We start from the raw sequence: 27665 nt of genomic DNA on the forward strand, positions 1-27665 counted from the left end.
CATTGGTGGAAGAAGCATTTTGAAATGATCAACTTGAGGGAAGCAGCAATAACTTCCTTATATTTACAGCCAACAGAAGCTACATGAAAGTGAGAATTCATCATCATCTTAGATTTCTTACTGAGTAGCATAAAAGCAGCAACACATTTAATCATTCATTACTGTCAGGGAAAATTTTATTTCTGTCCTAAAGAAACAGACATGGTCTACTACAAGCAAATAGAAAAATATTCTAACACTGCACTGCACAATGCTAAAAGATTTCAATATGAATTCATCAGGAGTTCACCCTTTTAATGTGCAAATGCTCACAAACATATACCAGCTATTACAACCTCTTGAACTAAATTAATCGCCCCCCCCTTTTTTTAAATTCTCCTTGTAAAGATAAACATTTAAACAAAAAAATAAACCACTTGCTTCAAACCAAGTGGGAAGCCCACTTTCCTCTAACCTTCGGGCTGCTTTCCCTGTGCCTGATGATGTTGTTAAGATTGTTGGTGATGTGGGTGTCTAGGCTTCTGGCCAAGTTCCATGGTTTGCATATCCAGTGATTGTCTTCTCCCCTATGATAAAAAAAATACAACCCAATCAAGGCCACAGAATGTCAGTGCACACCTCATTTATCTTTAGATATTTTACTGGCAAACTTCCACTCTGAGCCACATACTGGTATTGCCCGATGCATTACCAATCCGAGTGTTCTTTTTGATGCAGCGGGCAAGAGTGCAAGAACCAAGGACACCTGGATCACAGCTGATCTGAGCTAGGATTTTGGGGGCTCTTGCTTTCTTTTTCAGCAAGGGCCTACCATACTTCCACTGGTAAATCCCTTTTTCCTTCATACATACCATGACTACATCAGAAGTGCTTGTTTGTAGGGCAAGAGACCATTCTGACCAGGCAATCACGGAGTTGAGAACATTCTAGGTGGGTGCTTTAAAACTTGTAAATTAGGTTCCCCACGGCCACCTCTGAGCCAGCCAAACTACATAACATACAGCTATTCTCTTGGGGACTGACCACTGAATATAGTAACATGAATCCCTTGCCCAAACGCATCTGTCAAGCTCAGGAGAGCATACCTTCTCACTCTCTTTCCACTACCTAGAGATCTGAAGAGGCTGGACTCTTCGAAAAGCTTTGAAAAAGTAGGAGCGATATGCATGTCTTTATTCTGTTCATGCTACTGAGCAATGGCAAGGTGACCCTGGAGGTCCCGCCTTCCCCAATGAATTTGTGAAGGCATGCAGAGGTGGGTCTCTGGGTAATCTGAAAGCTGCCTGTGGTTAAGTTTTAGTACTAGTGAATTTTAATTGAAGGATTTTTAGTGAAGGATCTGTATTTTAACTGAGAGTTTATTTTGAAACTCCCTCCCTCCCCAACACACACGCACTCTGGCTTCGTGATCACCTCCTGCACATATTTGGTGTTAACCAAAAGTCAGAATACTACAGACTAAGAACATACATTTAAATTTCCCCTCATGGCTAAGCCCATTCAGGAGGTAAAGAAACTATCTTGAGAAGAGAGGGAAGCAGCCAGATGGTTACAGTACCATCTATCAATCACAACCCCCAGAACAATCAGGGAGCTAACTGTGAGACAAAATAGGGATTATTTTGGTGGAAGAGTAAGACATTAACTCTCCCAAGTCCCTCACTAAGGCTATGTCTACGCTTATGGCAGCATGCAGAGTACAGGGACATGTGAAGCTACACCCTGCAGTGAAAGGCAGGTGTCCACATTTGGCACTGCAGTGTGTAGCTACATGACACAGTGAAAGGTTCTAGCAGCCGGAGCCTTTCCCTGCTGCTGGACCCTTTCGCTGTGGTGGGGAAAGGCTCTGCCAGCAGGACACTACCCTGCTAAAAATAACAGTGCAGATGGGAGAAGCGGTGACTGGGTGTGTAGAGAGCCTATGTATGGTATAAAACCTGGGGGTTCGGGTGCCTAGGGCATTCTAATCTATTCTATTTGCCTAAGCCATGCCTCACCATCGACACTGCTATTTTTATCTATGCTAATTGGGCATGGGGTGTCTGTACTGTAAACATGCTAATTGGGCATGGGGTGTCTGTACTGTAAACGTATCCTAGCAGACAAATTCCTTGTTACTGTCAGGTCTCTTCTGGAGGAGACTGCTGTGACAGGAAGTGCTTATGAGTAAGGTACCACAGAACGCCTAATGAGAATCAGAGTCAGTTTTCTTTTAGCCTCGCCAAAGGAGTCCAAAGTTAATCCTAAATTTGACTTCCACGTGGAAATGTGTTTTAACCAAGAAAATTGGGCACAATCACTACCCTAGTTTAAACTGCTTTTAATTGCCATTGGCACACAGAGAAAGCTATCTGCTCACACAAAAGTTGGGAATCTTAGTACATTTGTTAAATGGAATTTTGCCACTGACTTCAATGGAGTCATGATTCCACCTTATATATTTCAAGGTATGTCACATTATATATTTTGGAGTTAAAAAGAATAAGTAAAGCCCACACTTTTCAGATAAAATCCACTAGAACATAAGTGAAATGCAGCTAGCACAAATTAATGGTAGCAAAGTAGCTGTTTAATCCAATTAACCCAAAACATGCACTTGCTGGTACTTGGAAGAAAGTTGGTTAGGAAATTGCAAGACAAGCAGCAGCAATAATATGGCCTACCTCCTCTCACGTTGCTGAAAATAGCTGATGAACTGGGGTAATTCCGTGTGAAGGTTAAAAGTACGAGGCAGCCATTTTGGCCCCTCCGTCCCTCCAACTCGTCTAGATATGGATGCTAGGCAATCCTTGACTGTCAGGAGATTCTCACATGGAAACTGATTCAACATCACATGGGGCCTCTCTTCACTTAGTTTCCTACAAGAGATGGAGGTCACTTAAAAAGACCACTCCAGGGAACAGAGCTTTTTATATGGCAGCCAGATAATTTGTACTTGCAAGGAAATAGCTGTCACCTGTAATCTTTGAAGTGGGAAAAGTTGTAGAGGATGTCTGCTTCTCCCTCATCTTCGGTGAACTCAAAACGTGGGTGTTTCAAGTTGTTGAGGATTTGGGGAAGGTCTGTGTAGACCCTGGGAGAAAGGAAAAGATACATACATGCTTTGTCAATGTAAGAGCAGTTTCCCCTCTTGAAACCAAAACTAATGGCTATCTTAATAGAAAACATGCAACACAAAATAACTACACTTGTGAATTGACTAACTTCAGAGGCCAATTTTTTTTAAACGATGTAAACATACTTGATGGTAAGTAGAAAGAACTGAGCACCCTCAGTTCTTATTCAGAGCATCAGGTCTTTATTTTCCACATTGAAAAATTTAAGCCTGCAGAAAAGTCATATTCCAGCGCTTGCCTCATCGCAGTCCTCCTAACGAGGAAGTGAATTTGATCTTAGAGTCAGAAGCAGCACTGCAGCATCAAGTAGGGTTGGACACAGCAAACCCTCAATGAACATGTTCACATTTAAAGCTATTTTTAAAATGTAGCAAAAATCAGTTACAAAGATAAACAAAAACTAAATGAGATGTTTTGAGTCTGCTACTTTAAGAGTTTCCAACACAAAATCTCAGTTTAAGATTATTTGATAGTTTAACAAGCGACCTTGCTATTTGGCAAGTCCAAATAACTCAGCAGCAAAGCAACCTGGAGAGAATTGTAGAGTGGCTTTGTGACTTGGAAGTGAGACTAACAGTTCAAGATGTAGAGAAAAAAAAAACATTAAAGAGAGGGGGAGACAAAAAAAAATTAGCTCAAAATTGCCTCTGCAAATGTTTAGACAAAGTGTCAACAACAGCTAATCACTTCCTCAAAGAGCCATCACATTTTATCTCCTCCCCATTTCTACTGGTTCGTGATGCAGAGTCCGGCTATATATGACTTTTTCCCATCTTTTCTACTGCTATCTAATTAGAGGACACATCAAGGGATGTGTCTTTGCAACTGGACCCCTTATACATTCCATGATTGCTAAGGGGGAGAAAAATACATCCTTCAGGAGAGAAAAGTGTCAGATGTTTATACATTGCGGCCAAATTTTACGCAACTCCAAGTGTAACATATTATACAAATTATGTTGTAAGGTATTTGTACATAATGCTAATATTCAATTAAAAAAAAGTTGTGTGAATTTAGTGCAGGTGAAAGATATCAGCTGGACATCCTTGGTGAACCAAGTCCTCTGTTTGTCTACAGGGCTGAAGTAGAGGAAATTTTACAAACACACCCATGCATCCATCCCCCCCATTCCAGCTAGCTTCAACCCCAATCTAGCAGCTTCAGCTAAGGGTAACAGTAGTAATACTCTCCCCGTGGTCCTTACAGTTCTTAGCCTTTCCTCCAAGTCTGCCAATCAGTGCAAAGCATAGTGGCAAGTTTGATGTGGAAGCTGGTATCAAGCCCCACCACATATCTCACATTGCAGCCACCAAACATCCTTTAGATGAGAACTGCTTCCCTACTGAGCAGGGCTGGATTCAGACTGATGGCTTAACATTGAAAGGCTTGGTAGTACTTCAGCAATGCCATGAGGCATCCAAATGCTACTTTTAGATATTGTGATAGACCCAGACCTGGGAACAGCAGAGTAGCAGAAGGGAGATATACTGGCCATTGGATAAGTAGTTTTCTGTTCCCTGAGTGACCAGAGCAGGGGCAGCTCCAGGCTAATAGACCACCTGACTCCAATTAACCTGCTAAGAGTCAGGTGAGGCAATTAAGCACCTGACTCTAATTAAGGCCCCTCTGATGCTATAAAAGGACTCACTCCAGTCAAGCCAGGGAGCGGAAGTGTGTGAGAGGAACTGGGAGCAAGAGGAGTACAAGAAGCGGAGAGTGAGTAGGCGTACTGCTGGAGGACTGAGAAGTACAAGCGTTATCAGACATCAGGAGGAAGGTCCGATGGTGAGGACAAAGAAGGTGTTGGGAGGAGGCCATGGGGAAGTAGCCCAGGGAGTTGTAGGTGTCGTGCAACTGTACCAGGAGGCACTCTAAACAGCTGCAGTCCACAGGGCCCTGCGCTGGAACCCGGAGTAGAGGGCGGGCTACTATACCAGTCCATGAGCGTGGCACTCAAGGGGGCACCATAGCTGGCCCTACAGATACCGCTACAGCAAAAATCTCTGATGACTGTGCATGTGGGCGTGCACACACCTAGAATGGAACTGACACAAGCAAGCACTTGAAGGAGAAACTAGTGCTGTAGATTAATTGCAGTTAACTCACGGGATTAATTTAGTACCAAATGCGCTAAAGATTCATATGCCCCTTCATGCTTGAACCACCATTCCAGAGGACATGCATCCATGTTTATGACGGGTTCTGCTCGATAGCGATCCAAAGCAGCGTGGACCGACGCATGTTCACTTTCATCATTGAGTCAGATACCACCAGCAGAAGGTTGATTTTTCTTTTTTGGTGGTTCAGGTTCTGTAGTTTCCACATCGGAGTGTTGCTCTTTTAAGACTTCTGAAAGCATGCTCCACACCTCATCCCTCTCAGATTTTGAAGGCACTTCAGATTCTTAAACCTTAGGTTGAGTAATGTAGCTATCTTTAGAAATCTCACATTGGTACCTTCTTTGCATTTTGTCAAATGTGCAGTGAAAGTGTTCTTAAAATGAACAACATGTGCTGGGTCATCATCTGAGACTGCTATAACACGAAATACATGGCAGAATGCAGGTAAAACAGCAGGAGTCATACAATTCTCCCCTAAGGAGTTCAGTCACAAATGTAATTAACATTTTTTTTAAATGAGCGTCATCAGCATGGAAGCTTGTCCTCTGGAATGGGAGCTGAAGCATGAAGAGGCATACGAAAGTTTAGTATATCTGGCACGTAAATATGTTGTAATGCCAGCTACAACAGTGCCATGCAAACGCCTATTCTCACTTTCAGGTGACATTGTAAACAAGAAGCAGGCAGCATTATCTTCTGCAAATGTGAACAAACTTGTTTGTCTGAGCAACTGGCTGAACAAGATGTAGGACTGAGTGGACTTGTAGGGTCTAAAGTTTTACATTGTATTGAGGGTTTTTTTTTTTGTAATTCTACATTTGTAAGTTCAACTTTCATGATAAAGAGATTGCACTACAGTACCTGTATTAGGTGAATTCAAAAATACTATTTCTTTTGTTTTACAGTGAAAATATTTGTAATAAGAAAATAAATACAAAGCGAGCAGAATACTTTGTATTCTGTGTTGTAACTGAAATCAATATATTTGAAGATGTAGAAAACATCCAAAAATATTTAAATAAATGATATTCTATTATCAACAGCACAATTAATCACGCGATTCATCTTTTTAATCACTTGACAGCCCTAATGGAAACCCATCTGGGATCATCCTCCTCCATTTCGTGGCTAATACTGGGCCAAAAGACAAGGCATTTGGCCTTCAAAAGGAGGGGGGAGAAGGTGCCTGGCCCTTCCAAGTGACAGTTGATGCCTCCGGTAAGTCACTCCTAGACATCATGTTGTCAGGCTGGCTATTCTCCTCTACATTACTTTTTTTAGCATTTCCAATAAATCTTAATAGACTTCTGCTGCTAGCTGTGCATCAGACATCTGCTCTCCTCAGCAGAGGAGCTGAATGTACTTTTTGCTAGTCATTAATTCAATTGACAAGTGGGTCATCTTCTCCCAGCACGGTATCATATTAATAAATCCATTTCTCGTGAGCATTAATTCATATAGCAGGTCTGCATCAGCTCTGTACTGTACTGCATCACAGGGAAATGCAAGTACTGATCTAAATATGGTTATTCTATACTTCTGGTTTAAGAGTAAGCTCCCCCTCCACATGTACAATTAAAAAAAAAAAAAATCCCCAAAGCACTAAAAATCTCCAGCTATCACAGAACACTGCCAAGGTAGTTCTTAACACTGACCTACATTTACAGACACATGGAAGATATTGCTGTAAGGAACAGTGCTCACCTAATGTTTATTTTAAAGTCATTCTTGTCTCTTTCAATGAGCACCAGGGTTCCTGAGCCAGCTGGGTGCTTTCATGAAAAAAAGCCTCTGCTTTGTCAGGGCTTTTAAGATTAAGAAAACACCAGGAAAATTCATACCCCAGCACAATCCATTGTGTGTCCAGTTTGGGCTGGGCCAAAGGACATTTATACTACCAAGGAGTTGAAAGTTAGGCATCTAACAGCACATACCCTCTACGCCATTAGCCACAGACATATGCACCTTACAACTACCATACATTACAGACTACACACCAACCTCATCTTTAGCCTGTGTAGGGAGGATAGCCTTCCAGTACCTCCTTTCCCAAACATAAGTCAACATGGTTTTCCAGAACCATGCAGAAAGGACAGCAGGTGGAAGTCAGAGCCACTGTTGGATACACCACCATATTCACTCTTGCAGCTTTAACCTATCATTCTGGCAATGGCATGAGCTAAACCATAAGATTCATGAATATATTATCCAACCCAGGAATTACAAGTGGTTCTTAAAATATGGGTTACAATGCATATAGCACCACAAGTCCTGTACTACTGCTTTTCTTGTTAGCTAAGCCACACAAAAGAATGAACCAAAGTGCATGCAAGGTGACTTCTCCCTTTTGATGACAATGATTGCAGGAAGCCTACTAGAGTCAGCAAACTCCAATGAGTCTGTGTTTCTATTACATCTCTACCCCGCTATAACGCGGTCGTGGGGAGCCAAAAATCCCTACAGCGTTATAGCTGAAACCCCATTATATCGGGATAGGGGTGGCAGGGCTCGGGCGGTGATTTAAAGGGCCCGGGGCTCCCCGCAGCAGCCGGAGTCCCAGACCCTTTAAAGCGCCGCCGGAGCCCCGCTGCTACCGCGCTATACGCGAACCCGTATTATATCAGGTTGCATTATAGCAGGGTAGAGATGAAGTTGCAAAGGAGACAATTCTGCACAAAGCGTAGGACCTTTTCACTCACTTCAAATGTGGAATGGATCATGTTTTTAAGATGCTGCAACTCCACCCCACTCCCTAGAAGTCTGGGGATGTGCAAAGAAATTGAAAGGCAAAACATTTAAGATTGAAAAGGAAACTTTTATATGACAATACATAATTGAACTATAGAGCTCTCTGCCACAAGATATCATTGAGGACAAGAACATAACAGGATTAAAAAAAAATTAGACATTTGTCTGATAAACAGTTTATATTACATCCAGTACCTCCAGTATATTCTCTCTCTCATTCACACCAGAAAGTATTACAGCCTCACAATTAATGGCATAACCAATTATTGTGGCTTGCAAAAGACACTTCCCAACAAGCAGGTTATTCTACAAAGGTCCACTAGGGGGTATCTAGCACCTCCCTCTGAAGCATCTGGAACTGTCCAGGGATTAGAAACAGGATACTGGACTAGACAGACCTCCATGACAGTACTTTCTTCAAATTTGAATTGCAAGCGAAGGGAAGTATTAGGACTTTTAAAACCTCTTAGTAAAAATGCACAAAATCTCATTTTAGAGCCTATGATACATAATAGGGTCTCTAACTGCAACTCTGATATTTTCCCTCTCTCAGTGTCAACCGGACAAGTCTTAAAATCCACCATAGAAACAAATTTAGTGGTTCCTGCCTCAGTACAGAGGGCTGGACTTGATGACCTCTCGAGGTCCTACCAGCCCTACATTTTGATGATTCTAAGTTACATCTGACTGATTTAGAAGCTTTATAATTATACTTCAAAACCAATAAGGAAAGTAAGCAGCAGCATACATTTGAGTTTTCTGAACGATTTCCTCCCTACCGCCTCCAAAACATATCGAAGCCTGAATATTCACAACACAAATCGGGATAGAGAATAAGATTGATTGTATTTTTTATATATCTAATGTTGTTCTGCAAACAACGTTGGACCAAAACACTGACACTGAGCAAATTAAGTTGTCTCCATGAAGGTCTGTGATGCCAAGAACAGGCCTGGGGTTGAGGATGAATTGCTACAGCTGAAATCTGAAGAGACTGATCAAGACGAAAAAGATTTCTTCTTAGGACAGCTCTTTAAGCACTTTTGGAAGCTTTAAGGATGACTGATAGCACTGACGAGAAATGCTGGGAAAAGATCTTAAGACAGAGAAAAAGAACAGACCTAACACAAATTGAAGGGTGTTTTATATGCCAAAAATTTATGCAACAGCATTGTCTCTGAAATTTGTAACTGGCTTGAAAAGGAAGTAAAAAGCCAACATTAACCACCAATGAAGAAAATTCTCCCTGTAGAAATAATTCAAACTACATAAAACAGTAGTCACTAACCTCCCCTTTAGAAATATTTGTTCTTTGTTTCCTTTATTCTATAGTTTTAGAATTTGTTCTATACATTTGTCACCTCCCCATGCTCTGAGTCCTACCTCTACTTTGAGGCAAGATGACTATGATACACCTTTTAGAAATTTAGATTGGAAACAGATTTCAGGATGTGAACTTTACCCCTCTCTGTACAAAAAGGGGCACAGAACATAAAACTCCAAATCTGGGCTGTGCATGTCTGTAGTGGGGCGACTGCCCCACTCCCTGAGATTATGGGCTGCGGCAGGCCAGTGGGCCGGTGCAGACACACAGCCACGAGAGAAGGGCTTACTGGGAGCCAATCAGGGCCCGGCTCAGCCCTATAAAAGACTGCACAGAGAGAGAGAGAGCACTCAGTCTGTCCCAGGCCTTCAAGAGGGGAAGGTCTATCTCCAAGCTGGGAGACTAGCACCGCGGACAAGACAGTGCTGGCCAGGCTCAGGGAGCAGAGGGGAGCTCTAGCCTGAGGCCTGCCAGGCTGCAGACCCTGAGTGGAAGGGCCTAGCGGGTGCAAGGGGCCGTAGGGGAAGCGGCCCAGGGAAGCGGACAGACGAGGGGAGAGTAGGAGGACAGCGAGGCTGCCGCCAGAGGGTCCCTGGGTCGGGACCCAGAGTAGAGGGCGGGCCTGGGTCCCCCCCTACCTCCTTGCAGTACATCTAGCCATTGGCCGTAGGGAGCGGCCAGTACAGACCACGCCAGATCCCTGACGGGAGGGATTAGACTTTGGGGTGTGTGGTTGACTACGGTGGCTGGACAAGGAGACTGCTGATTGACCCCCCCCGGAAGGGGGTGTGGAAAGACAGAGGGGCACTGCCGGAGGGCAGTGGTCCCGAAGAGGTCGCCGCGAGTTGGTGAGCGACGTGGGCTCAGACACGCCAACCGAGGGCGAGACGACGGTTGGGACACCACCAGGAGGGGCGCTCCACTGGACTGAGCTAATTCCCAGAACAACCAGTAGGAGGCGCCACGGTGGTGAGTCCCAACCCCGTTACAATGTCCCTCTGCTTTTGCACGCCCGCCCGATTTTCCTCCCAGCAACAATGATCAGTAGTAGCACATGTTATACTGGAGTGGGGCTATGGCTAAGAGCTATTCCCTGTAGCACCCAATGCCACCATACTTTTTGATCCTGGTCTAAAACCCTATTAAACCACCTTTCACAACCAGGCCTTCCTCCAGCCCTCCTCTGAAGGATTAGGGCCATTCTGTTGCTGTTGTACAGAAAGGCATATATCCCAAAGATAGTTAGAAAAGGGGGTGGAGGGGGGGGGGGGAGAAGGGGAAGGGAGAAATACCTGTATCCTCCCCAAAATTTTGTTGAAATAAAAAAAAAAACTGACCAGCTTTAACGTGACCCTTTGGTAGTAGTGGCATCTGAAGAGATCAGAAATGGAATGTGCGTGGTCTAATCCAATGAGGCAGCATGGGGAAACTTGTACCACTGCTGCTGTTCTTGCTCTGTGGTTAGGCTGAAGACTTAAAATTTTCCCCATGGACATTGAATTCACTAGTTAAAATAAATAAAATGTAGAGATTCCCAGCACCAAGATGTTGTGCTAAATTCCTTTAATCCTGAAGGTGGCATCTCTTCAAGAATCTAAAACGCAGAGTAAAAGTTATAAAGGTGGCAATATCCATTGCTGCTGGACAGATTCCAACCAAAGAACTAGTAAGTCATGCAGTCAGAATCCCAAGCATGGATCAATATAATGCCACCTGTGCAGGGGGGCTGGAACAATTCGTATAGTGGGTGCGCTGAGAGCCATAGAACCAAACTGTAAACCCTGTACATGATGGAAACCACTTCAAGCCAGGGGTGCAGTGGCAGCACCCGCAGGACCTATGCACCTGTGCCAACCTTCTGGAAAGGATAAGCCTCCTATTCAGGTTGTATACATTTCAACTGTCCTTGTCAGGAAGCATTTTAAAGGCATTTTGTTTGTAGATACATACTTGAAAATTTTATTCTTGTCATAAACTGGTGGATTTATAGCCACAGGTAGTTTCTCGTTGTTTTTGTTTAAAATAGCCTAAAAAACAAAGAAAAAAAACAAACAAGTTTATGTTAAGTAGCACGAGCAAACTTCCAACAAACCTCACAATCTTAACATATTAAAGGAACATGTACAGTAATTTCGGCCAAAATTGAGTTGATTTTTTTGTTTTAAAAAGTGCATGAAAACAGAGAAGCTGTGAAAAAAGAAATAATTAAAAACAAACAAAAAGGTAATAATGCAAGAGGTAAAAAAATTCAACAGGACGTAAAACAGTGCTTGAATGTTTTATTAGTGTTGGTATATGAAAGTTTTCCTGAAGCACAAACACTTCAGAGTTCACCCTCTCTCCCCTCCTATATTTAAAAAAAAAAAAAAAAAAAATAAAATAAATTGTATCAGGTTAGATAGAAGTTCCCTTGCACACTTGGCCAATCACATTGCATTTTAGCAAAAGATAAACTCCCTTAGGACTCTAATTTGAGAAATCTACATTGATTTTTTTTTTAAAAAGACAGCCAAGGTATAGTTTAACTGTATAAATGATGGTTTAATGTACTGTAAACTGGGGAGGCAGCCAGAATATCAAAAGGTTGTGTTGACCTAACTCTGCTCCTATTAAAATAAAATTCCCATTTATCATTGACTTCAAAGGCATTAGTGGTAGGCTAACACTGAGTGCTTTGGAAAACCCCATCCATGATGTCATGGGCATATTTAATTGTAAAAGGAAAATTGCCACACTCCATTCATTGCAAGAGCCTGCATCAAAGGAACTGTGTGGGATATCTGGGATGAGAAGCAAAGGGTCTCTCATGGAACTGGAGCAGCTGCACCTATGAATTAGTTCCTTTGGATATGGTTACGGCAGCTCTTGAGAATGGAGATTCCATTGTAACATAAACTTGCGCTGTCCCCACATAGCACACTGCTGGGACAGGCAATCCAGTTCAGATACAGGATTCTAATCCTTAAAATTATTGTTGCTAGGAATTCACTTATAATTAAAAGGTGCAAACAAAAAGCCTAAAAAAGAACCCTAGCCATCTCTCTCCAAAAGAGAGATTGGATTGCAGGAATATAAATTACTGTATATACTCGTTCATTAACCCGTTTGTTTATAAGCCAACCCCCCAAAATGGATAGGTAAAAATAGCAAAAACTGTATGACCCTTTCATAAGCCGACCCTATATTTCAGGGGCTGGAAAAGTTTGGCTCTCGGCCCGTCAGAGTAAGCCACTGGTGGGTCAGGATGTTTTGTTTACTTGGAGCGTCTGCAGGCACGGAGCCCCTCAACTCTCAGTGTCCGCGGTTTGCCGTTCCCAGCCAATGGGAACTGTGGGAAGTGGCGTGCCACTTCCCGCAGCTCCCATTGGCTGGGAACGGCAAACCGCGGACACTGAGAGTTGAGGGGCTCCGTGCCTGCAGACGCTCCAAGTAAACAAAAACTACAATGTATTAGATTAGGGATTGGCAACCTTTGGACGTGGCCGGCCAGAGTAAGCACCCTGATGGGCCGGTTTACCTGCCGCGTCCGCAGGTTCGGCTGATCGCGGCTCCCACTGGCTGCGGTTTGCCGCTCCAGGCCAATGGGGGCGGCAGGAAGCGGCACAGGCCGAACCTGCGGACATGCAGGTAAACAAACCTGCCCGCCAGGGTGCTTACCCTGGCCGGTCGCATGCCAAAGGTTGCCGATCCCTGTATTAGATATTCAATTCAATGATTCCATAGAGTTTAAAATCATCAAATTTTGGTGTAGACCTGTTTATAAGCTGACCCCCGCTCTTTGATGCATCACTTTTTTACCAAAAATATTCAGCTTATGAACGAGTATATACGGTACTTCTTGTTTTCACTGCCCACTGAGAAAGAAGTCTGCACTTGAAATTGTAATCTTCTGCTCTTAAAATACTCCAAAATACTATTGCAGAAATCAAATTACTCAGTGTTAATAATATCCCAGTTTAAGTTATAGCTTTTTTGTTTACTTTGTTGTACTGTTAGTAACAGTGAGATTGATTAGTGATCCAGCAGCCACATGCTTCTGTGTTTGAAGCATCATGTTTGTGATTCTTCTACACAAAATATTAAAGCCTTTCAGATCAATATAAGAGGAAATTGGTCTTCTGATTCAAGGCAGGACAGATTACTATTGTAAGTTTATGCAGCAGAATTTGAAGGAAACATCAGTAAAGTAAGATGCCATAAAAGTTTAATAAACTGTAAATGGTTAGTTACAAATTATAAATAAAATATTTTCAAGTTGGAGAAACTGAGTGAAGTTAGTTGTAAAAATTTTTTTATGTAAAATATGAGTTGCAAATGTGCTCAGGGAGATTTTCAGATATTTTGCACTCCTCTCTAATATGCTTGGCTGCATAAAATGGATGGTGTCCTATCTTGGTGTACAGGATGGCATCAAGCACCCAGAGTTACTTTGCACTGGTATTTCATCAGTCTGAGGAAGTTCAGCAGCTAACTGATTGGTATGAAAATGCAACATGCACTCACGTGGCTGGTGCTTCTGTCAACTGTTCCCATGACAACTCTTGTGGGTACAAGAATGAGACAGAAAAGAGAATAGCTGGGATCTAAAGATCATCTTCCTTGTAAATATGTACTGCATCATCGCAGATAAAATGACAACCAGCTGCAAGAAACACTACTTCTCTAACTTAACCTGGTAATTATAAAACAGAATTAAACTGTGCACAGAAATGCCTTATCCTGGGATCAAGGCACTTTTGCTCAAAAAAAGCAAAAGTATGATCAAAATTAAAAATGAAATGTTGCTCCTGGTCTCTAACGCAAGAAAATGCAGCCCTCCAAAAACAAATACTATCCCCTCAAAAAAGCCTGACATATGTAATAAGAGACGGATTATTTTTTGTATTTTCATTTGTTTGGGTGGAAACAGACTAATCTGGTTTCTGACTGGCTGCAGTCACTAAAGTAACTGGGGCTAATCAGCTGTCCCATCCCTCGCCATGTGGCCCAAGAGTAGCAGACCACTGTGGTACGGGAGGGGAGCCCTCAAAGGCCTGTCCTGAATTTTGAAAGTTCTGAGCACCGAGCACGGATTTAAAAAAAGATTAAATCAAAAACGTATTTCTATTTATTTTAATTAAAATTATATTTTTAAAAGCTATTTAAAATTAGATTCGACATTGACAACCTACGCTAAAGCCTAAATTATATTTATTAAAATTATTTAATTAAATTAAAAAAATATTAAGCAGTACATTTGCTGCCAAGTTTTAAAGAAAGTCAATACAGTGAACTGGTGGAAGTCACAGGCTAAGCACCTAGTACCAGAGTCTGATGAAGTGCTAAATTACGGTAGTTCTTGACAGCAGTAGCCTCTTCTGGAGGTGCACAGAGAATATTTTCTTAATTTCAGTTTTTTCTACTAATTCAGTTCAGTGATTTGCTCATTCAAAATTAAGATGCCAAGTGGGAGTTGCAAAAGCAGGAAAACCTGTTTTCTTCTTCTTCCCATCTATGAATAAAAGCTATGCGTAAGAGGATGAGATCTACTAGTTCTAAAATGTTGACAGACATTGTGACCAGAAACAATCAGTTCAGTTCACTAGCTATCAATATTACTCCCTTTGTTTAATAAATTAGTTTTAAATGCAAAACATAGTTTGATAAGCTTTTTTTTTTTCTTATCACAGAGATTATGTATCCACCATATTTAAGGTAGCTTTCTTTAATAAAAAAAAAAAATTAAAACACTTTTCAGTGCATTTTTAATTGAATTAGTATTTCCATCCAAATAGAACTTGAAAAAGTAAAAAATTAATCATCTAGGAAAAAAACTATATAATTGCTTAAATAAATGTACATAGATATAACATATCTTCCTGATTAGCAAAAAGCAGCACCAGATTTAGTGTAAAGGTTATGTTTAGTTGCAAATTAGCATTTTTAATTGTTATCCACCAATGAGATTCAGCCTCTCTTAAATGGGTAAGTTATTTTCTTAAAGCAGTATAAATGCAAAACACGATTAAAATCAATTATTCAAATCAAAAGTTTCCCGACAGCTGATTTAAACCATGATTAAAATCAATCCACCAACAGTTTCCACTGACGCATAAAAGTTAGTCTCCTGTTTTGGAAAGTCTTGGCACATTTTTTGAACCTATTTGACAAAAGAGAAGACACCACACGACATTCACTTCACACCCTTAAAATATAACCTAGTTCTTTGTCACAGCACACAAGCTCAAAAGAGAAGTATTTGTGGGAAAGATACTTGAAAAGCAGAGTCATCAGCTTGGAAATGCTGTCCCCGCTGTAGTATTTAATTGCTTTAAAACTGTAACATAAAATGAATGAGACTGGAAATAAGATTTTGTTCCTTGTATACAAAGATTAATCTTCCTATATTACAGGATTGACCAAATATTCTGTAATGATAAATCCAATGGGGATGAACCTATTTAGCAACTGCTCCAACCTCTGAATTAGCATGATGAATTCCACATAATTTGGGTTTATGGCAGGTCAGAAGCCTTTGAACTAGACTACGCGGTGCCTCTGTTTGGAGGTGAGATAGCAAAGGGAACTGCAAGATGTGACACATCATTATTGTTTTAGTTTTAGAACTGCCATATATTTTTATTTCTGGCTTCACTACATCTCCTTCATCTTATATAGAAGATAAGTTTATATAAGGCAATCTTTTAGATTATGAAATCTTGATACTTCATATTGCAGTCAGGAAGAGAAACAAAACCAAAGTAATTCCAGGTTTTAAGAGATCATCTTAATAAAAGAGAGATCCTAAAGAAAAGATTCATTAGGATTATACCTGGTAGTGATCTTCTGATGGTTCTGGTGTAGAACAGTTAACATCCAATACGTCAGCAGGTGCCCATGGCAACAACATACACTTCCTGATTAAATGATCAGTTTCCCCATAGGCATAGTCACGAGTCACTTCCTCTAAGGGGGGATATGAAAGTAATTGTAGGGTTGCTAGTCATTTTCCACCAACAACCTTCCCCACACCACATTCATGCAAATGACATAATTCAACCATAAATTATGTGACAACATCAATGATAAAAAAAAAAAGTTTTATAACATGTGTAATTTAAAAGTGTTACTTAGTGTTAGCTATATGTTCACATCTTAATTTTTCTCCCCCCCAGGAGCTCCGCCTCATTCAGTGCACAGGATAGAGGAAGGGTGCCAAATTAAAGCTACCTGGGCAGTTTTAAATCTGTCATTTCCTTATCTTGAGTGCTTTACTTTGCAGCTTAAATAATGTCCCTGTAATGTAGTGTGTGTAATTTTTCTATCCACTGCTGTCTAACAAAAGCAGTTCAGTTGGACAACAAAGAGAAAAACTCTCCAATCCTTTGTTACTACAACAACAACAACATTTCTGGGCAGAGGAGGGCCTCCACATCCTCTTTTATACGAGTCATGATGAGAGTGAGAAGTTATATGATGTTTTGCCATTGAAAAGGTAGAGGTATAAGTGTTCTAAAGCCATGTAGGATGTTGGAGAGGTGGGGGTGGTTTAAGCTCATACCAGAATTGTGATAAGATAGAATTGGTTTGGTATGTAAATTCAGTTGAGTTCTGAACTTTGGATAAAAACAGATCACATACTTGATGTACAGACACACTTACCACCAGTTTCAAGGTCCCTTAAAGGCCAGAGAACCGTGTAAGCAATTTGCTGAGGAATGTAAAACAAAGGTGCAGTTGCAAAGGTAGGCTCATCTGAATGCTGAATTCGGGATCCAAATTCATCCATAATATACCAGACAGGAACCTTCTCCTCTGCAGTCTGGGAGGGAGTGGGGAAGGAGGAAAGAGAGAAGAAAGACACCCCTTACACAGCATGCTATTAAAAGAATGCTGCAAGACAAAACGGGTTAGGGGCTCATGCTAAAGCCACATTACTATGCTCGGTTTCAACTAAACAAGATTTATGATTTTCCAGTGAAGGAAGAACTGATGATAGTATGACAGTTAAGACAATTTTGGATTAGCAGAAAGTGTAGAATAGTAAATAAATAATAATAATACCTAGCTCTCATACAGTGCCTTTCATCAGTAGATCTTGAAGTGCTTTACAAAAGGTCAGTATCATGATCCCCATTTTACAGATGGGGAAACTGAGGCACAGAGCGGTCAAATGACTTGCCCAAGATCATCCAGCAAGCCAGTGGCCAAAACAAGAATAAAACCCAGATCTCCTGAGTTCCAGTCCACTACTCTATCCTCTAGGCTACTCTGCCTCCCAGAAGAGTACATTTAATAAAAACAAAAAATAAAACAAAACAAACAATACTTAAAGAAGTGAGTTATCCTAATATTCCCTTTCACAGCTTTGTTTGTCAGCATACCTCATCACAGTATATCAGAACACCTACGCTCACTGTAGTTTACAAACAATATATCACTACTGACTACTAACAAAACACACTTAACGCAAGCTTGCTTGTTCAACTGTATGCTGCCTTATTTTGTTTTGAGAGAGAGTTGATTCTCTTGTAAATTGAAGGAAATGTTTAAGAAAGGGAAAAACAACCAACAGATTTCTCATTCTTCTAACTCCTCTTCTTTGCTGAATGTGCTTCCTTGTTATATGAAATTTGTCATAGTTTAAGAGGGAAACCTTTATGGGTAACCCTTTGTTAACATGTTGGCAGCTTCTCACTGCTTTTTACAATTGCAAGGCACTTGCTCTCCCTCTTCTGAGCAGCAGTCCATTCTTAAATGGCTCAAAAGGAGTGTTTTTATATTGGAGAGAGACATCTGTATTAGTTATCCATGTATTGGTATGATTAAATTCGGGATCCAGCAGAGCAGTTCAATATCCTTGATTAAAGGAGTCACTTACCCCTTGAGACAGCTGGTAGGTCTGGTTGTATTTCCACATTTCTTGCAACACCTGCTCAATAGCTCCCTCATCCGCGACCTCTCCGTGAAAGTCTATTCCCATGAGGTTTGCCATTCTGTGAAGCAGACCGGGAACGTGCAACAGCTGCTGGCGTGCATGTTCAACACGGTATGTCCAGGCATGGTCGATAAGGAAAATGCTAAGGACAGAATTTTAGTAATGTTACAACAATACGCCTCGTCAACACACACACAAAACAAGATGCATTTGTTGAGAAAGGCTGTGCTTTCTTGTAGAAGGCTCAACAGCCGAGTTATTTCTTCACCAAGATGCAGGGCTGCCCAGAGGATTCAGGGGGCCTGGGGTCTTCGGCGGCAGGGGGCCCCCGCCACCGAAGACCTGGCACTTTGGTGGCGGGTCCTGGAGCCGAAGGACCCCCCGCCACCGAACTGCCGCTGAAGACCCGGAGCAGAAGAAGCTCCAGGGGCCCGGGCGCCCCGGGAGTTTTTCGGGCCCCTGGAGCGAGTGAAGGACCCCGCTCCAGGGGCCCCAAAAAACTCTCATGGGGGCCCCTGCGGGGCCCCAGGGCAAATTGCCCCACTTGCCCCCCCCTCTGGGCGGCCCTGCCAAAATGAGGGGTTCTTTTGCATTGCCAGAAGTAGGATTATCTTCCTAGTAGTACCCTCGGCTGAATAAAGTGTACTGTACAGTAACTATAATTTCCATAAAAGGTATGGTTGAAAGTTCAAGTACAAAAAAAAAGAGGAACTCTTAGTTTATAATCCTGACTCTCCTCTGAGGCCTCTGATACACCAACCCTCCTGCTCCCTTGTCCCCAATCTATAAAGTGGAGCTAGCAGTGCTCACTTTCCAATGAGCCTGTGAAGAGTAATTCATGTTTGAGAAGGAAAGTGCTACATATTTAGGCTTGACGGGATTAGATTTGTATTGGTAAATGTCAATTTCACCATATACATACAAACCAACAAAAAGTTTTCCTATAATAATTGAAATGTACAGATAAGCAAAGTAAGAAAAATGCTGCTGAAGAACTTAGTTTGATTTAAGGATATTTATTTTGTATACATTGACATGTGATATTGACAATCTGTGTTTTAACAGCTATAAAAGCTTCAACTTTGAGTCCCTGTGTCTACTGTTATTAAATATTGGCTGACCCCCTATTGTCCGATACACACCACAATGTCCCAATGTGAACATTTCAATAGCTAAAAATAGAAAAAAAATGCTTAAAAATAAACACTGATATCATTCAAAATTATTTAAAAAAAAAATATTCTCCCAAGCCTATGCACATTACTGGAACACAGTATTTAATAAAAACTTATTTGTTATAACTGATTATGGAACTACTGGGTAAGATCACATTGCTCAAACAACCTCAGATACTACAGAAAGAGAAAAAGGCAGGAGCACAACTCCTCAATCCCACCAGGGCTAGAAGTCTCTATTTATAAATATTAACTTTAGAGGTGGAACAACGGCAGGCGCTCCCTGCCTCCAGGTCAGTGTCCCCATGTGGGTGCAGGAGGGCTGCAACCATGTTCACTCCCCGGTCCGTAATGAAAATTATTGGTACTGCTGTATATATCAAAAATCTTCTGAGTACCCGAAAAACAGCCGATCCAATGTTCTCTGCAGTTTTTGGTTTCCCGCTCTCAAACCAAGTCACAAAGCACCCGCTCCACCATGTTGTGACTATGTAATGAACAGTTACTCCCCAATAGGCAACCTTTCTGTAATCATCCACAGATTGAGGGTAACCCCTTCACTCACTGTGCCAAGAATGTTTTCAGCTCCGTGGAGATTTGTTTTCTTATTCCAACATGTTGTGGAATGTGCACACGCATCCATTTGACCATATCTGGCATCCATGTTAATCAAACATTGAGAATATGCAAGGAAGCCCTTGCCACTGACTACCTCGAAAGGTCTTATGTCTATTGCTACAAACTTCAATAATTCCTGAGTCACACTTGTCTTCATGTCTCATGTGATAGTGATACAATGCTTGGTAAATATCTTCAGCAAACTGGATCCCGATTCTGGTCTACATTTATGTTTAAGTAATTATGCCTTCACAGATGTATAGGACAATTTGCATAAGTGTGAGGGCTAAACTTAGCCCTGAATTTCTCTTGTACTATGAAGATCCCTCTCTAGTGGATTTCATTTCCCTTAGGCAGAAGTGGTGGGTGTGGTTGCTGCATTAAATGGGTTTCTAGGTTGTATGTTCCCAGTTGCAAAGCTTTGTCGAGATACAAACCTCTCATTATGCCACACTTGCTGTATTTCCACCTTTTTTGGAAGTAGGATCTCAAAAGGCAGGGAAGCAGTTGTCTGAAGCTCTCATGCTCCCAGGTCTACAAGATAAAAAAACTGCACTGCCTTTTCACAGCAAGCCCAAACCAAGCCAATCCCATTTCTGAGGCACTGGCAATCATCAAGACAAAAAAAGCCAACACTTCAATGACAAAGCTACTTAAAAAAAAGCAACAGATTACTTAATTTAAACGAATGGGCAATTACATCCACAAAGAAGCCAATATAGGCTTGCTAAAGCAGAAGCTTCCCCCCTCCAAAGCCCCAAAACAAACAACAGGCTACTTAAAGAAGTGAATAGGCAATTAAAGTAACAAAGAAGTAAATTAACAGAGGGGTAGCTGTGTTAATCTGAATCTGTAAAAAGCAACAGAGGGTCCTGTGGCACCTTTAAGACTAACAGAAGTATTGGAGCATGCCCACTTGGGTGATTGGGTGAATGCCCACTTCATCAGACGCAAGGTGGGATCGTGTTGTCATGCAGGTGTGGAATGATGACCAGTGGGTTCAGAACTTTAGGATGCGTAAAGCATCCTTCATGGAGCTTTGTGCTGAGCTGGCCCCTGACCTGCGGCGCAAGGACACCAGATTGAGAGCTGCCCTTCCAGTAGAGAAGCATGTTGCAATCGCTGTGTGGGAGCTGGCGAATCCAGACTGCTACTGTTCAGTCGCAAATCAATGTGGAGTGAGAGAATCCACTCTTGGGGCTCATAGACTCTAAGGTCAGAAGGGACCATTATGATCATCTAGTCTGACCTCCCGCATGATGCGGGCCACAAAAGCTGACCCACCCACTCCCGGAAGAATTCTCTCCCTTGACTCAGCTGTTGAAGTCCCTAAAGCATGATTTAAAGACTTCAAATCACTGAGAATCCTCCAGCAAGCGACCCCTGCCCCATGCTGCGGAGGAAGGCGAAAAACCTCCAGGGCCTCTGCCAATCTACCCTGGAGGAAAATTCCTTCCCGACCCCAAATATGGCGATCAGCTGAACCCCGAGCATGCGGGCAAGATTCTCTAGCCAGACCCTCTGGAAAAAGTTCTCTGTAGTAACTTTTAATATCCCATCATTGATCATTGTTGCTAATTACCAGCGATGGCACGTTATTGACCTATTGACTAAGATCACTTTATCCCATCAAACCATCCCCTCCATAAACTTATCAAGCTTAATCTTAAAGCCAGAGAGGTCTTTCGCCCCCACTGTTTCCCTTGGAAGGCTGTTCCAAAACTTCACCCCTCTGATGGTTAGAAACCTTCGTCTAATTTCAAGCCTAAACTTCCCGACGGCCAGTTTATATCCATTCGTTCTCGTGTCCACATTAGTACTGAGCTGAAATAATTCCTCTCCTTCCCTGGTATTTATCCCTCTGATATATTTAAAGAGAGCAATCATATCCCCCCCTCAGCCTTCGTTTGGTTAAGGTAAACAAGCAGAGCTCCTCGAGTCTCCTTTCATACGACAGATTTTCCATTCCTCGGATCATCCTACTGGCCCTTCTCGGTACCCGTTCCAGTTTGATTTCATCCTTTTTAAGCATGGGAGACCAGAACTGCACACAGTACTCCAAATGAGGTCTCACCAGTGCCTTGTATAACAGAACTAAGTGTGCAGGGCAATAAATCACCTCCGGCTGCATAGGACTGTGATGCTGGGAAATGTGCATAACATAGTGGATGGCTTTGCAGAGATGGGTTTCCCTAACCGTGGCAGGGCCATTGATGGCACACACATTCCGATTTTAGCGCCAGATCATCTTGCCTCTAAATACATCAATAGGAAGGGATACTTCTCCATGGTGTTGCAGGCACTTGTGGATCACCGGGGGCATCAATGCAGGCTGGTCTGGAAAGATGCATGACGCACGCATCTTCAGGAACAGTGGCATATACCGAAAGCTGCAGGCGAGGACTTTCTTTCCAGACCACAAGTTCACAGTGGGGGATGTGGAAATGCCCATAGTAATCCTGGGAGACCCAGTTTACCCCTTACAGCCCTGGCTCATGAAACTTTACACAGGGCACCTGGACATCAGGAAGGAGCATTTTAACAACAGGCTGAGCAGGTGCCGCATGGTAGTCGAACGTGTCTTTGGCTGTTTGAAAGCTCACTGGAGGGGTCTCAATGGCAGGCTAGACCTCACTGAGGATAATATTCCCGTGGTCATAGCTGGGTGCTGCACTTTGCATAATCTGTGTGAATCAAAGGCTGAAATGTTAGCTCCGGTGTGGAGCACTGAGGCAGAGCCCTTGGCTGCACAGTTTGAACAGCCAGATGCTAGGGCTGTCAGAGGAGCCCAGAGGGCTGCTATTAACCTCGGAGAGGCTTTGAGGAACCACTTTGACAACGAGGGCCAGTAACACGTTCGCTTTGGAGCGACTTCCCTGTTGCATCTATGTACAATTTTGGGGCCCAAGCTCCGTGCAACACAATGCTTTAGAAGCCTGTTCCCGAGAGCGAATTGATTGCTATACGCTTTTGTAGAACACAGAATAAAAACGCTGTACCATTAAATACCTTAGCCTTTATTTATTGTTAAAAAGGGTAAAACCTCACAACTGTGTGTAGCTCCAGCTATCATTGTGCGAGCTGTGATAGGGGGTGGAGCGATGAGGAAAACTCAGGAGTGCTGTGGAGTGAAAAGGAATGTGTGGGCATAGAAGGGGGTGGCGTTGGCAAAGAATTGTGCATCTGCCAGTGCTGCAGTGGAAGTTGACCATGGATCTGCTCAGTCTGAAGCTGTATCAAGGACTTGAGCATCTGTCTGAGCCTCCATAACTTTTATCATCCGCTCTGTTGCTTGCCTAGCATATGCAGCACTCTCTCTTCTGTCCTGCCTTTCGGCTTCCCAACACTCTCTCCGTGCCCTGGCCTGTCTCTCATCGCGCTGTAGAACCCCCTGGAACATCTCCTCTTTGCTGCGCCTAGGATTTTTTCTTATCTGTCACAGCTGGTCTGTGGGGGTGCGTGATGTGTTCAAGGTCTGTGTTGGACAGAAGAGGGATTGTTACATTCCAGCAAACGACTGAAACATTTTAGTAACAAGGGCATTTTGCTAGTAGAAATCACTTTCTCTCTGAAACTCTAGGCAGGGACACAGCTCCGCGAGCACCCCAATCAGTGTGAGTTTCGGGAATGGAGGGGGGAGGGGGGGAGAGAAGCGGTTGTGAGTATGGACAAAAAGGTCTCGGCTTGCAGGGGAGCTTTGCAGGGAACTCATAAAATTATCCCACAATTTTTCACAGGCGGCCAACCTGCTGGCTGACATGTCGCTGATGAGGGTGACTAGGGAAACTCAGCTGCTGAATGCTTGCTGCTTTCACGCCGGTCTATATGCAGCTCAGCTATGTGCCGCTTTAGTTCAGCTCCAGTGATTGTTAAATGGCACAGTACAGTTTCCTATACGGTGACCAGACGTCCCGATAAAATCAGGACTGTCCGATATTCAGCTGTTCGCCCCGTGTCCCAACGGATGTATGGTTGGGACGCCATTTGGCTTCGGTGGCGCTCCTGTTTTTTTTTTTTCCCCCTTCGGTGGCACCCTGCCCCCCCCCACGTGTCCTGATATTTTTTTCTTATTATCTGGTCACCCTAGTTTCCTACAATGGGGGACCTAACAAGGCTGAAATCCCTTGGAATCTGCGGCAGAGGATTAACAAGTACCTTTTGGAAACTTTCCAGAGCCTCTCTTTGGAGGATTTCCTGCCGGTTTCGATGTCCATCGACACCCTGCTGGCCATGCAGATTAGCTACACGCTACCTGCCTCCCACTTTTCGATTCCCTACACAAGCCACAGCAACTTACCCGGAGTCTCATCTGCTTCCTGCTCCCTGTTGAGCACTTCTGGAGTTGAGGAAAGTTCCTGGCTGCCTGCCCCACTAGGAGCACCACAGCCTCATCTAGCTCAACTTCTTCATCCACAATTTCAGCCTCAGGGTTACCCCCCCTTTCAGCAGCCTGCGAGGTATCCACAGGGCAACTGGCAATGGAGGTGGGGTCACCACCGAGGATAGCATTCAGCTCCTTATAGAAGCGACAGGTCTTGGGTGCACCACCAGAGCAATGGTTCGCCTCCCACGCCTTATGGTATGCCTGCCTCAGCTCCTTTATCTTCGCTCTGCACTGCTGCATGTCCCGATCAGAGCCCTTTTCCCACAAGCTTCGAGAAATTTGCCCGTATGTGTCCCGATTCCTATGGGTCACTCACAGCTGCGACTGAACAGACTCCTCTCCCCATATATGATCAGATCCAACAACTCAGCGGTGGTCCAACCAGGAGTGTTTTTGGGGCAATAGCCAGCCATGCTCACTTGGGAAACCAGCAAACAGGAAATGAGATTTAGAAGTCTAGGGGCTTGCAAGGGGGAGGGGCGGGTTGGCTGCAGGGCAGCAGAGTTCAAACTGCTGACCAGAGTGGCAGCAAGGGAGTTGTGGGATACTTTCTGGAGACCAATTAAAAAAAAAAAAACACACACACCTGTGGTGTCTACACTGGCTGTTTGTCAACAATAAAGGGAGGGGAAAAGACAAAAGTCTCTCGCAGGAGTGGAAGTTTGTCACCAAAACTAGGGGGGGGGGTTCGAAAAAAGCGACCTTGCGGTATGTATGCTATCGCTGTTTAGTCGCCAAAAGCCAGTTTTTGGCAACAAAACTTGTAAGTGTAGACAAGCCCTTAGAGATCCCACATTCCCTCTTCCCCTCCCCATACAGAGAAAGGGGAGGTGATCGATTAAGACAGGCAGCAAACCCCGCCCCATGCTCCTATTGCGGGGTTTTAAGCAGCCAAGTGATTTAGGAAACCTCTCCCGACTTCATTGCCGTATCAGGTCAGTTGGAGAGGAAGGTTGCTTCTGCAGAGTAAGTCAGCATGGGGGAAATATAGCCATTGAGATCCTATATTTAGAGCCCTGCACGGATACAAAATTTGTATCCATATTCGATCCATGGTCTGCAAAAATGGTCCACAGATATAAAATGGATATCTGCAGATTTGCAGGGCTCTAATGATGAAACTGCTGATAAGGCAACTGTAATTAATCAGTTACAACCATCTACTATTCATAACTGAATAGAGACCACCAAGTAGCTATCCAATAATCTCTGCTCCCCAGTTTGCAAATACTGATTTCTGATCACATCCTCCTGCATTCTAAAGAGAGACAACAGTGATACTTGCAACCTGTAACACCCTGTTGGGAACACACAGAGCTTTGGGCCACAGTGCTACTGCTCTGCCTCAGCAAGTGTGAACTGTGTGTCGCCTCCCTGCCACACCAGTCTCTCTCACTAGAAAATTCCTCCAGACTCTACCTTTCCTACATTAACAGTAACAGTCACTGAATTCCAGTCCCCGAATTCCAGTCCCCGAGCTGCGTAGAGAGGTCTCTCTGCAATGCAATATTAAGTTTGTTACTCCTTTAAAGAGTCAATACACTGCAGCTCATTAATTTAATTGGGGTTTGACAACACACTTGTTTCAATCACAATACTGAATTAGTTTGTATTAAAAGTTAGACAAGCTTATTAAACAAGAAGTCATAGGTTTCAGTGATACCAAGTATAAGGAGTTAAGACAGAAAGGGTTACAAACAAGTAAAAATAAGTTTTCTAATAGCCAAGACCTAAATTAATATGTTAGGGTCTTTGTTCAAGATAGTTTCCTCACCATCTTCTTTTTCTAGCAACAGCTGACTAGCTCTTAGCCAGGAACCTCACACAGTCCAAGGTGCTGGCTTTTCTCGGGTGAAGGATAACTTAAGGATTTGTTCCCCCTCTGTGTATAGTCCAGTAAACCTTTGAAATGTATCCCAAGATGAAGTTGCTTGTCCCTGCTGGGTGTGGGCACCATGCTCTCTGGTGCAGACTTCATGCTGTCTCCCCTGCCCCCCACTGATGATTTTTACAATGCAATGATTTCTTCCTGCAATCTTTGATACAAAGGAATAGCACACTGAAACTGGGCACACCTGGTGCGAGATGTTAGATTTCTCCAAAATATCCGTGACTATACATAATTCTACATATAGCATTCTCACATACATTTCACAGTGATGTTATTGACCAGTGGGTTATTAGTTTTTAAAGGATACCTCCCAAGGCATATATTGTCCAGATATCATTGAAGTAGTGTCAGGGCTGGCTCCAGCATTTCTGCTGCCCCAAGCAAAAAAAAAAAGGCGCGATCAGCAGCGGCAATTGGAAAAAAAAAATAAAAAAGCCGTGATCGGCGGCAGCAGTTCAGCGGCAGGTCCTTCGCTCCTAGAGGGAGTGAGGGACCTGCTGCCCCCAAATTGCCGCAGGTGCCGCCCCTCTCCCTTGGCCACCCCAAGCATCTGCTTGTTAAGCTGGTGCCTGGAGCCGGCCCTGAGTAGTGCGTAAGGTATGAATAACAGGGGTGCCCAGGATCACACAAACCAAATACCATTTGTGAGGCTCATTTTACAAGATGTGGCCAGTTCATCTTTGAGACAATTCAATTTTCCAGTAAAGATTCATTATGGAAAGGCAGTTAAACCAACAAGTTTCAGAACAAGTGACACATACTCAATCACTTCAGGAGTTAAGGTTATTCAAATAAGGAGATCTAGCATAAATTCTAAGACTAGAACCTACCTATTGGGATTTGCTGCTTGTAGCCCATTCTCATTGGTTACGATAACTTTGTAACAGAGTTCGTTTCCGGGATTTGGTTTCTTTTTCAATTCATCTTCAATTTCTTCATCATCATTTTCTTCCTCCTCCTCCTCCACTTCCTCTACTTGCATTATTCCAAAAAACTCACCAGCATCAAACACCTGAGAACGAAAGCACCATATAACCAGAAGCATTCAGTTGAAGTGGGAGCACTACAATCTATCCTGAAGTTACCTGACATACATAGCTCAACGTTTAGAGGTTCTGGCTAGTCAAGTTTGGCCTGTGACTCAAACATTTTGCATTTGGAAAGGAAGAGGTGGACAGTCTATAGCACTATTTATTCTCTCTCATTTAGGGGTGGGGGCACACAGGGGTATTAAAAAGATTCCTTGTTTACACATAGGCCTAGTCTACACTACAAAGTTCGGTCAACGTAAGCAGCTTTGCATCAACATAGTTGTGCATGCCTCCCACCGATGTAACAGCCCCATTACAGTGACACAGTAACACCATTTCCC

At 43.0% G+C, this 27665-nt stretch overlaps 1 protein-coding gene and 1 long non-coding RNA gene across 2 annotated transcripts in view; both read right to left on the reverse strand.

Annotated features, from left to right (window-relative positions):
- TTLL12 (tubulin tyrosine ligase like 12) overlaps positions 1–27665 on the reverse strand; it is a 54119-nt gene that overhangs the window by 6372 nt on the left and 20082 nt on the right. The window contains exons 2-9 of the mRNA XM_005296700.4: positions 27124–27305; positions 18169–18367; positions 16950–17109; positions 16120–16253; positions 11259–11335; positions 2957–3073; positions 2664–2858; positions 455–566 (exon numbers count right to left, since the gene is read on the reverse strand). Coding sequence (XP_005296757.2) covers positions 455–566; positions 2664–2858; positions 2957–3073; positions 11259–11335; positions 16120–16253; positions 16950–17109; positions 18169–18367; positions 27124–27305 — 1176 coding nt within the window. The remainder of the gene's footprint in view (positions 1–454; positions 567–2663; positions 2859–2956; positions 3074–11258; positions 11336–16119; positions 16254–16949; positions 17110–18168; positions 18368–27123; positions 27306–27665) is intronic.
- LOC135981365 (uncharacterized) lies at positions 23025–26438 on the reverse strand. The gene is made up of 2 exons (XR_010598354.1): positions 24316–26438; positions 23025–23493 (listed from the first exon to the last, which is right to left on the reverse strand). It is a non-coding gene; the product is annotated as an uncharacterized LOC135981365 (long non-coding RNA).

The sequence above is a fragment of the Chrysemys picta genome, chromosome 1, assembly GCF_011386835.1.
Source record: "Chrysemys picta bellii isolate R12L10 chromosome 1, ASM1138683v2, whole genome shotgun sequence".
Lineage (NCBI taxonomy): Eukaryota > Metazoa > Chordata > Testudines > Emydidae > Chrysemys > Chrysemys picta.